This window comes from Ranitomeya variabilis, chromosome 5 (assembly GCF_051348905.1).
Source record: "Ranitomeya variabilis isolate aRanVar5 chromosome 5, aRanVar5.hap1, whole genome shotgun sequence".
NCBI lineage: Eukaryota > Metazoa > Chordata > Amphibia > Anura > Dendrobatidae > Ranitomeya > Ranitomeya variabilis.
The window spans coordinates 440,139,007-440,151,279 of record NC_135236.1 but is presented as its reverse complement, the minus strand read 5'-3'; the positions used below and the strand labels follow the sequence as shown (position 1 = coordinate 440,151,279).

Genomic DNA, 12,273 nt, shown 5'->3' with positions numbered 1-12,273 from the left:
GAACTCGAGTAAGAATTCTGGCATAAGGTACACTATAGTTCGTAATGAGTTAGACAAGCTGTGGTATCATGGTTTCTTCTGTCCCATCCCTGGCCCATCCATTTTGGCAGAGCTGGGCAAAGCTGTTGTGAAAACATATAGTTACATAGTTATGTAGGTTGCAAAAAGACCTATGTCCATCAAGTTCAACCTTTCTCCACCAATTGTACATTTTATCGCTAAATTAAATATAAACCACAATATTATGTGTTCTGAGGAAATCATCCAGCTCATTTGTAAAAGCTGTTATAGTGCCTCACATTACTACCTTTCATGGTTGGCATTGCACAGTATGACTGCTTTAACTGTAAAAATCCCTTTCCTATTTACAGTATATACTCGAGTATAAGCCGAGATTTTCAGCCCATTTTTTTAGGCTGAAGGTGCCCCTCTCAGCTTATACTCGAGTCATTGTCCCAGGGGGTCGGTGGGGGAGGGGGAGCGGCAGCTGTCAAATCATACTCGCCTGCTCCCGGCGCGTCTCTGCATGTCCTTGCTTCTCCGGCGCCTGCAGCTCTTCCTGTGTTCAGCGGTCACGTGGTATCACTTATTAAAGTAATGAATATGGACACTACTCCACTCCCATAGCGGTGGAGCGCATATTCATTACTTTAACGAGCTGTACTAGTGACCGCTGAACACAGGAACAAGCTGCCAGCGTCAGAGACTATCGCATCGGAGAAGCTGCCAGGGACCGCGCCGGGAGGGTGAGTATAATGGTGGAGGGTGAGCATTGCGATATTCACCTGTCCCCATTCCACCGCCACTGTGTCTTCTGCGTCCTCTGGCTGTGACGTTCAGGTCAGAGGGTGTGATGACATTTTTAGTGTGCGCTCCGCCCTCTGCCTGAACAGTCACTGCAGAGAGAGCGGCGTGCAGCGGTGGAACGGGGACAGGTGAATATTGCAAGTGCCGGTGTCCCCGCCTGCTCAGGAAAAGAGGTGAGTATGTCATTTTTTTTATTGCAGCAGCAGCATATGGGGTAAATGTTTCTATGGAGCATCTTATGGGGCCATAATCAACCTTTATGCAGCATTATATGGGGGACATTTTCTATGGAGCATCTTATGGGGCCATAATCAACCTTTATGCAGCATTATATGGGACAAATGTTTCTATGGAGCATCTTATGGGGCCATAATCAACCTTTGTGCAGCATTATATGGGGCAAATGTTTCTATGGAGCATCTTATGGGGCCATAATCAACCTTTATGCAGCATTATATGGGGCAAATGTTTCTATGGAGCATCTTATGGGGCCATAATCAACCTTTGTGCAGCATTATATGGGGCATATTTTTGTATGAAACATCTTACGGGGCCCATCATAAACTTTATGGAGCATTATATGGAGCATATTTTATTATAGAGCATCTTATGGGGCCATCATTAACCTTTTATGCAGCATTATATGGGGCATATTTTAATATGGAGCATCTTATGGGGCCCATCATGAACTTTATGGAGAATTAAATGGAGCTCCTGATTCAGTATGGATATTCAAAACCACTTAACCTACTGACGTCTCAATCAATTTTACTTTTATTGGTATCTATTTTTATTTTTGAAATTTACCAGTAGCTGCTGCATTTCCCACCCTAGGCTTATACTCGAGTCATTAAGTTTTCCCAGTTTTTTGTGGCAAAATTAGGGGTCTCGGCTTATACTTGGGTCGGCTTATACTCCAGTATAAACGGTAGATGCCAAATTCGCCTTTCTTCCACCCGTAATGAGTGCTCCCTGTTCCTTAGTGTGGTGCTTGGAAGGAATAAGTCATGCGCCAGTCCTTTGTACTGACCACACATATATTTATACTATACATATAAATGAGAACTCCTCTGAGACCTCTCTTTTCTAAGCTAAACAACATTAAAAGTTGCAACATTGTTGTGCAACTTAGCATTGCATAAAAATGTACCAACTTTTGAAAATCATTTATTATGGAATTCTGGCATAAATCACTTTCATTAATACGGGTCAGAGGGTTTTATTAATTCAGAGATAGCTATGCAGAGGACCTGGAAGCATGGAGGATAAAGGACAAAAGAGGGTCAGGGTAAAATAAGTATATAGATTTTTTTAAAGCCCAGTGTCTGGGGAGACCTCAGTACATAATAATGCACAGTAATTCTGGTGAGTAAAAATTAAAGGCTTTAACAAAATTTGATTTTGCCAAAACATGCAATTTTCCAAGGAAATTCAATTTGCAGCAAAATTACTCTAAGGGAATTGAAGTTTCTCTATTTTGCTATTTTTTTTAGAATAAAAAAATAGATAAAAGCTCATACTCACCTCACTGCTCTCCTTTCCGGCCACCTCTGCTGCTCTTTGCCTTCCACAGCTTCATTGTGATGCATCTTTGATGCGGCGTTCACTCTAGGTTGGGGCTTCCAGCCATGAGCAGGCCCCAGAGAGCACTACAAAGGAACCTCTTCTCTTCACTAAGATGACGGCCACATCCAGCCGCCCTTTGGCTGAATTTGCACAGAGAAAATTATATAAAATCCATATTCTCCAGATTGAGGATTTTTGCAAACTTTGAATAGAATTCAATTCCACTCGAATAAATTCGCCTATCTCTACTACTGAATTCTCATTTCATCTCACTACTTCAATTTTTCAAATTCACAAGAAATGTGAGTAATCTTTTTCTTAGTGTATATTAGGTAGTGACCCAAGTATATAACTTGCCATTAGAAAATTAAGACTGAAACAGGAAATAAAATATTTTTATTGAATATTTGCTTAATATGTCAAGGTTTTTAACAACGATCTGAAAACTCTACTGTGGGAATCACTACACAAAGTGAAACTAAATTGGAACCACTTCATCAAAAATGAAGGTATACACAGCAAACTTTGTTAGCCCGCGGGTCACGAGCGATATGGCAAGAGAAAACACCCAAACATTTCTACGAGATACAGGAGAGAAACTCACACATAGAAACACTCAAGCAGGCAGTAAGTATAGACAAAGGCAACTAGGATTTCTACAGCATCAGATTCTAAGACTTACACAGCTTTGTCCAAAAGGTAGATGTGGCTGTTTATGGTTTTTACCCTTTTCTGGTCAAATAGCAGGTTCAGTAAGTACATTTGCATTTCAGTACGATGCATTAACATCTATTAGGAATGCACTTTCGGCAGTGTGAACCTGCATTTTGAGCTTATCCATTAGACATATACACAAAGTTTGGAAAAATAACCAAGAAGAACAATAATAGTAATAAGCTGAGATAGTATGATGAGTTTTGGTCAACTTCATTATTGTAAGTATATTTATCACCCTACTATTTCATATTATACAGTATATGGGCCTAAAAACCCGTCCTACATTATTAATGCCATTCTTAAGGTTTGGTAGTAAAAAGATTTCCGCTAATTGATAACATTTTCTATCTTTAAGTCCTTATCACTATCATATGAGAAACTGTGTTAAGAATGATCATATTGATATAACTGCTAGTTGTATCTTGGCAGGGACATCAGTGGCATGCCTTGCCCATAATTACACTATTGGGGGTGTAATGCCCTGTTTTGTATCGATGATCCTGTGGTTTTAAAACAAAAGCAAGTAAAAAATAAAGAATAAAATAAAAAAAATAAAAAAGAAAGATTCCCTATTCCTGATCTGTGTAATAAAAATAAAGATCAATACATTAAGAATTTGTTGCCCAAAGTCTTTTCCCCTAAATAAAGGATATAATGTACGATGTTTATTGATATATATATATTTATAGATATGCTTCAATATAGATAATAATTGACGGCTAATATTGCACAGTGCTCAGTACAATGCTGTGTGATCTACCTATTCTGTATCCAATATCCAGCATAGCTCCCATGTTCAAATTGGTCCATAGTAACCTATTTGTGCTATGCTCTCCTGCAGCAGTGCAGTAGAAAGAGATGGCAGTATCAGTACAATATCACTATAGAATTAATTGATTGCTATTCACTGAGAGAACTAAGTTTCATCTAAGCACACACGGCAGTCACAGTGATACACAGAGCAGTCGTTTAAGACTCTTATGGAATGACTAATAGCTTCATAATAGTGCCATTTACTACATAATAACATTGAAAACATTTAAAAACTCCTCCTGAAATGAGCATCTAGTATACACAAGAGGGTGCTCCAGTTTGCTAGCACTTGTTCTTTGTTTTATACCATTTTTAAAGGACAAATTAAAACTCATTATACAAATAGTATATATATAAAAAAGGTCACTAGCTGTTTTGGCTTACTTGAAGTGCATTCAGAATTATGGCTAAATCAGTTTAGTCTTTATATATATATATATTGGGTCACAATACTGTTTGTTAACTATGGAAACGTAGGTGACGGTGTACTCGGCCCAGTGCTTTTCAGCAATGTTCAGTATGCTTCACGGTCTGTCCATGAAACGGGGTTACGCGAGTACACACACACATAGAGTATATGAGATGTGGCATGGAGACGTACAGATAAACCACAAGATGTACATTCTATCTAAAGCTAAAATTTACAGGACGGTGTCTGACGAGCAAAAGGTGCTGTTTGCACAAGCAAATCTCATGGGACATTAGAAGTCTCGGAGACTATATATACATATATAGAATCTCTGTATTCCCTGTTAGTACCTCGTCACTCAGATTGAAAAATGCCACAATTTTAGCTTTTTTTTTTTAAAACACAGAAATATATACACAGAAATATCTTGGCATCTAGTGACCAGACTTGTTATGGACATTTACACCTCTCCTCTATTCGTAGCCGTTGCCTCTGACTGAAATCTACACGTATGAACTAATTTGCTCACAGAAAATATGGAATGTACGCCTAGTTCGTAATCGTATGGATCTGGTCGCGCTCAGATTTAAGTTGTCCTTTAAGATGTCAGTGCAACTCTACTAGTGCCTTCGAAGTTGGAATTTCTCCTGGAATGCGGACGATACAATAGTTAAACCTGTAATATAATATCAGCTCTTCTATATTTAGTCAATTTACATTGTTTAAAATAGAACATCTTATTAAAAACACCGAAGTATACACGGAATAAGAAACGCGTACGACATACAAATACACAGACTAGAAAGAAATGTCGGCATACTGTTATATACAAGAGTGTGGTAATAAATTGATTCATGCTCTATCTACACATCATATTGCTTAAAAGAAGAGTAAGAGGGCAGTTGTGTGGCGCACAATATGTTTTCTTTTCAAGGGAAGTAAGGACATTAAAATTTGTGCAAATTAAATGAATAGGTACGAATGACCTGGAATAGGAATGCATGGAAAGACATGAAAGGACCCATACTACTGAGGTATTTACATATACTGGCTAAAGAGCACTATATGGGCAACTGCAGATTAGATTCTCTTTATTTTTTGACGCCAAGCATTACATCTACTTCCTCCTCAGGCTGTAAAGTATGCCATTGTGCAATGGGTCGTCGTGGGTTGGCCAACATGTCTGACCAATGTCGCAGCTCCGCGCCGGTACTGTTGTAGCCCACAAACACCTTCCCAATAGCATCATTTTTTCCAATCTTGTCATAGTCCAAAACAGTAACAACAACTTGCACTTTCTGGAAAAGAGAAAACAAACAAACAAATATAAAATTGCATTTTAATAGGAAACAAAATTATGAATCAAAAAGGATAAAGGAAACCTGTCAGATGATTCACGCTGCTCATATCAGGTATATTCTTCTCTTAAACGCTCCAGCATTTCAGAAAATATATAGCTTGAAGATCCGGGAGAGAGAAGACTAGTCCGGCACCGCTCTCGGCTGTCTTTTTCCACAGCCTCTTTAGGTGACTGACAGGTCTCTCCCTATGTAAACACATAGGAAAAACCTGTCAATCACCTTGAGAGATGCAGATCTTCCAACTCCAGTGTTTCAGAGCAAAATATATGTGGCTGCCACTGTGTAGCCAGGCCATATTTCATTCTACTAACGGTTTGGGCAGCATGAATCAGATGACAGGCCCCATTTAAGTATTGCAGTTGAACCTAGGCTATAGGGCCTGAGATGGTTCAACAGCCAACAGCCACTTAACTAGAGAAGGAACACTTGTTTATTCCCTGTACTATGACAACACTGATTAAATCTGTCCTGTGATATAATTGTTTGCAATATTTTAGGATTGTATGTTTACTACCTTTGTGATGTGACATCATTGCATTCATTATTGATTTGTTACAGCTCTGCTTGCATTATGTGATATCACTGTGTGCACATATTGTTTCCTGCAACTTGACAATGTTTATTATGCATGTACTATGACCTCACCCTTTCAATTTCTAATTTTGTGACATCATATTATATATTATGTCTGTTCTGTATAGTGATACTGTCACAGGGATACCGCCAGAAGATTATGAAGTCTGGTTACACGAACTCCAGCATGGATTAGAAATGCCATACCATCCTATTAAACAGTGCATGTTTTCCTTGCTCTATCATTGCAAGGGTTAATCAGTTCGATTGACGTCCTGGAGCTCTCCATCCTATATTGTCTCAGCTGTTCTGTGTTGGCCATTCCCCTTTGGTATATATGCTCACCACTGGCACTGGGGAGTTACCAGTGATAGTTTATCACTAGCTGGTTTTGAGTTGAAGGAGAAGTTCAGTGTTTGGAGTAGGTGGTTGGAGATTCTTTCAGGCGATTTCTGCGTGGAGTTGGTTTGCATATGGATCCTAATCCTCTACCATTTGGTTTGTGGCTCCTATTCCTCCCCTGTTTCTCTCTCTGTTGATTTGTAAATGTATTTGTATGATTGTAGTTTTCTTTTATCCCTGTCTGTTTACTCCTGTCTGTCTGGTTAGTGTTTTCCAATATACTTTAGCCTCACCCCTCCATGGGTGGAGGAGGGAACAGTTAAGGGTTAAGATAGGAGCATAACAATTCGGGGAACATGGATAGCCAAGGGTATCCCCAGTTTGATTGACCAATTAGGTGCCCACAGTCCCTTGCCACTACGTGACAGATACACTGTGGCCATTATTACTGTGGTTCCTATTCCTGCATTGTGACATACTAATTTTGACTATTATTACTTCTGGGAAATAGTACTTGAGGTGACCTATTAGTTTTTATACTACATTAGAGGAGTACAAATACTATACAGGATGTCTTGGAAGTAAGGAAATATCTACATATAATGAAAATGGTTGACCGTTGGCGATTCATTATTTACACATAAGCGTTGGGAGAAAAGAGAAAGCGGTTAGGCTATGTCATCAGCATGGTGGACATCTTTAATGCCCAAAACTTTAATTCAACTTTAGTTTTTCAACCGGGCAGCTAAGTATGTGAAACATCAATCAAGTAGAGAATGTGACTCAAAAAACAATGGTGTGCTTCATGTTAAAGGGAACCTGTCAACAGATTTTGCAGCTAAAAAATGCGGCCACTGCCTTTCAGGGCTTATCTACCGCATTCTATAATGCGGTAGATAAGCCCCCGGTCCAACCTGAAAGATAAGAAAAATAAGTAATATTATACTTACCCAGGGGGTGGTCAAGTCTGATGGGTGTCGCAGGTCCGGGACTGGTGCCTCCCATCTTCTTGCGATGCCGCCCTGCTGCTTCAACTTCGCTTCCTGGCATTGGCGCTCCAGCGCAGGCATACTTCTCTGCCCTGTTAAGGGCAGAGTAAAGTACTGCAGTGTGCAGGCGCTGGGTCTCTCTGACCTTTCCCAGTGCCTGCTCACTGCAATACTTTGGTCGGCCCTCAACAGGGCAGAGAAGTACACCTGCGCAGGAGCGTGATTCTGGGGAGCAATGAAGAAGCAGGAGGGCGATGTCGCAAGAAGATTGGAGGCAGCGGACCCGAACCTGCGACACCCATCGGACCGGACCACCCCCCCGCGTGAGTATAATTTAACTTATTTTTCTTCACTTGCAGGTCAGATCGGGGGCTTGTCTTCAGCATTACAGAATGCTGTAGATAAGCCCTGAAAGGCAGTGGCCGCATCTTAAAGCAGCAAAATCTGCTGACAGGTTCCATTTAAGATAGCTTTATTCATTTTCATGTTCACAGAGATTTTTCTCCTCTCCAGGTGATGTGAAGGATTAATGGTATCCCAAGCATAATTGAGCTTATTTCTGGTGAACAAAGCATGTGTCATTGCAGAGGATTTCAAACAATGAACGCAAAAAGGCTTTCCAACCTTATCCTCACTGTAGTTGAAAAAATTTGTAGCTTTTCCTGGTTATGGTCCTAATATTGTCTACCCATAAATGGCACCCATAGGTGCTGCAATATGTTACTGATAGTGACCCAGACAGTTTGTTAGAATTTTCAAAATGAGTGACACAGCAACTTCACATAAACCCTTTCTTTCCCAAATCCAGGGGCGGACACATCATTGGTGCAGCCTGTGCGGCTGCACAGGGGCCCAAGTGGTAATGGGGCCCATTTCCACTTAAAATGCTGGTGAAATTTTGCATTATCATGAGCTTTTGGACTGTAAAGGGCCCATATACTCTTCTTGCTCAGGGATTCTTTTTTGGTCTACTGTATGTTTGCCAGTGCCCAAATCAGTTGTTTAGTCAAGTCTATGGTGCAGTGGTTAATGGGCAGCATGTTTCAGTGGCATTGGTTGAGATTTCCTTTCATTACAGGATTGATTCATTCATCAGAAGTGAGACCAATATCAAAACTTCATCCGTAATATCTTTTACATGGATAATTCCTTACTTTCGGGATACTTTGTGCCATACTTGTTGGGCAGTCACATTAGCATGTCCATTCTTCTTTTGCTAATGTGGCGAATGTAGATTGCCTCACCAGGAGAAAGAGGGGTCTGAGGCACATATTTTTAGCATATGCCTTTTCATGAATTTGCAATAAGGAGGCTGGAGATATCACTCATGCACTGCTGATGACGGATAATCGATAAAATAACAACATTTATAAACAGGTTAAACATCAACGCATATCGAGGTCACACAGGACCTCTTCATCAGCACAGGAGGTTTGTCCTGATGAATAGGTCCTGTGTGACCTCGAAACACATTGATGTTTAACCTGTTAATAAATGTTGTACTTTATCAATTATCTGCTATCAGCAACGCATAAGTGATACCTCCAGCCTCCTTCCTGTACCCTTGGTCTACTTCCTGACCGGTATCTATGCAGCAGCTGTTTTACATGCCCATTATGTGTTACCTCTAGCAACATAACACATAACAAGGTGAGTGCATCCTACTTCTTTGACGCTCCATTGTCACCAGGTAAGACCCTTTTGCGCTTTATTCTTTCCCAGTTTTTTCCTCTTCATTAAGAATTTGAAATAAATGTTTTAAGATTATATCCAAGTTAAACCTAAGAATATTTCCAATTAAATGTATGGATAACATTATCACAGAAATAAGTGAACTCGTTAGCTAACTCCCTGGATTAAAAAAAATACATGAATTTGAATTCTATTTAACAAAGTCATCAATGCAGGAACATCAGATGACTGAGCAAAAAGAATCATGCAAAATGACTTATCTCTAGGAAAAGATACTTAAAGGGAAACTGTCACCAGGTTTGGCCAATAAGAGATATGGCCACCACCTTTCAGGGCTGATACACACCATTCTATAATGCTGTATATCTGCCCCCAACCTGACCTGTAATAGAAGAAAAATAACTTTTATTATACTCACCGCGGGGCGGTTCGGTCCCATGGGTGTTGCTCGTTTTCGTCCGGCGCCTCTCTTCTTCTTGCGATGCCTCCCTCCTGCTTGCTTCGTGTGGATGACACATCTCGGCACCGTGCTCCTGTGCAGATGCACTTCTCTGCCCTGATGATGGCAGAGCAAAGTACTGCAGTGTGCAGGTGCCAGAAAAGGTTAAAGAGCCCCAGCGCATGCACACTGCAGTACTTTGCTCTGCCCTTGACAGGACAGAGAAGTGCACCTGCGCCAGAGCGCTGTGCCGAGGAGATGTGTGGATGACAAAGGGATGCGCCATCCACATGAAGCAAGCAGGAGGACAGGGATCGTAAGAAGACGGGAGGTGCCGGACCAAGACCAGCAAAGCTCATCGTACTGGATCGCCCCTCAGGTGAGTATAATAAAAGTTATTTTTCTTCTCTTGCAGGTCGGGTTGGGGGCAGATATAGGGCATTATAGAATGGTGTGTATCAGCCCTGAAAGGTGATGGCCGTATCTTTATCGGCCAAACTTGGTGACAGGTTAACTTTAAAGGGAATCTGTCACCAAGTTTTTTCTAAGAGCAGCAGGATGTAGGGGTAGCAACCCTGATTTCATCGATATATCACTTACTGGACTGCTTATTGAAGTTTTGATAAAATTATGGTTTTATCTGCTGCAGTTTTCTCAATATTGAGCACTGTTTAACCTCACCCCACTGATTTGCAGCTTTCTGTGAACACAGCGCATAGGCTGAAAAACCTCAATAAGTGGTGCTTATAAGTAGTGATTATTACACAGTGATTTTATCAAAACTATGGCAAGCGGCCAAGTAAGTGACATATCACTGGAATCAGGGACTCTTCCCATTATTATGCCGCTCTAAGATTAGGTGGCAAAAAACCGACAGATTCCCAATGATGTAAGCCAATAGGAGCAAAGCTTTGCATGGATATGTTACTGCAAATCTACAATAGTGAATCATTTTCATCCAAATATTTATATTCTATGTATAAATGTTGCATCCACAAAGGGACGTGTGTACATCTCACTTTAGAAGTAAGAATCAAATATATATGTTTTATCATTTTACAATAACAAATAGATTCTGATGACACTAAAACAACAAGACATTTGTATGGAAGACTATGCGGAATATATACTGTATATTCTTCTTATCTGGAAGGAACGAGCACCTGTGAATCCGCATTACATATCTATTCACAGTGACAGCCCGCGATAAGGCAAATTATGGTACAGTACCATCGAACATGATGGGAGGAAAAGCAGAAAATTTCATTTGCTCTTATCTGTATGACATTTGTCTGGATTCCTCTTGCTATTTAGTCAGAGATGTTTCTATTAGAGCCATTGCTATTTAAATATAATGTCACATTATGAGTTTGGTACTTATGTAATGAGACGGTACTGAGGGTCTATACTTAAGGCCACCTATCTCAGGACATGGTGGCAGCTAAATCGCAGCCCGATTAGTGGACATTAAGTGAAAAATGTGAAAAGGATGGCCTGATAACACCCTCCTGTTCCTCACATTTTTACCCTGATCTGGAAATATCATTTTAAAAGGGATGTTGAAAAGCGGAGTAGAATAATATATAATGTGGCCTGAAAGCATAGCAGTAATTACAACACTCATTACAGCCCTTCCAAAGCAAAATCAGATAGAACAATGTTTGGATGATCCAAGGTGATGTTTCAGATTACCTGAATTTGCTCAAATGGTACTTCAAAGCTAAAAGACTCATTGTAGTAGGGATTAAGTGTATTCTTCTTAATAGTTGTCTTCTTTTTCTTCAGTCTCTTGCCGTTCTGCATGAGATGAATTTTCACATAGGGATCTGGGAAGATTTAAATTTAATTAGAAGTAAGTATGCGGAATAAAAAAGGTTTATAAACTGGTATTTAACATTTCTGTGCAAACAGTGTAGGCGGTTGTGTGAAATCTGGCTAATGATTTCTCATAATATGAACCATAACAATAAGACGTGTGACGGACCATGGAGGAGCTAAGTTCACATAGCATATTGCCGACGTCAGAGTACTTTAACCGGAGTATACATTTAGTTATAGAGAAGTCATGTATATATGTTTTGGTGCACAGGTATAATACAGTGCTACAAAAATTTGATACTGTTCTTAAAAGGAATCTGTCTCCAGGTTTTGTTATGTAATCAGACAGCAGCATGATGTAGGACAGAGACGTGTTAAAAACCCTGTTTTCTCTGCTACAGATTTAGCAGTGCTCTAAATGCTGAGCCCTATATAATCCCACTCACACCATGGGCAGATTTCTGTGTACACTGTATATATGAGTGATGATGGTGGGGTTACACAGAGCAAGTTGACTAGGTGTTGATAAAACACTGATTTTATTGAAGCAACAGTGCACAACCCAGTAAGTGAAAAATCTCTAGGATCAGGGTCTCAGCCTCTACATCACGCTGTTCTCAGATTACATAGCAAAAACCTTCTGACAGATTCCCTTTAAGGGCTAATTGCCTTAATGGCAGCTGCTTGGGAACTCTATTCTGTTGTGTATGTAGTCTTTATAGTTAAAAATTATAGATCCATAGACTT

The 12,273-nt window shown here is 40.1% G+C and overlaps 1 protein-coding gene across 14 annotated transcripts in view; it reads right to left on the bottom strand.

The window, feature by feature from the left end:
• Positions 1 to 2,752: 2,752 nt before the first annotated feature.
• The window catches only part of SYT1 (synaptotagmin 1), a 1,039,255-nt gene continuing 1,029,734 nt past the window's right edge, over positions 2,753 to 12,273 (bottom strand). For all 14 annotated transcript variants that reach the window (XM_077265350.1, XM_077265357.1, XM_077265356.1 and 11 more), the window contains 2 exons: positions 11,401 to 11,534; positions 2,753 to 5,610 (listed from right to left, as the gene is read on the bottom strand). In XM_077265350.1, coding sequence (XP_077121465.1) covers positions 5,404 to 5,610; positions 11,401 to 11,534 — 341 coding nt within the window. In that variant the 3' untranslated portion in view covers positions 2,753 to 5,403. The remainder of the gene's footprint in view (positions 5,611 to 11,400; positions 11,535 to 12,273) is intronic.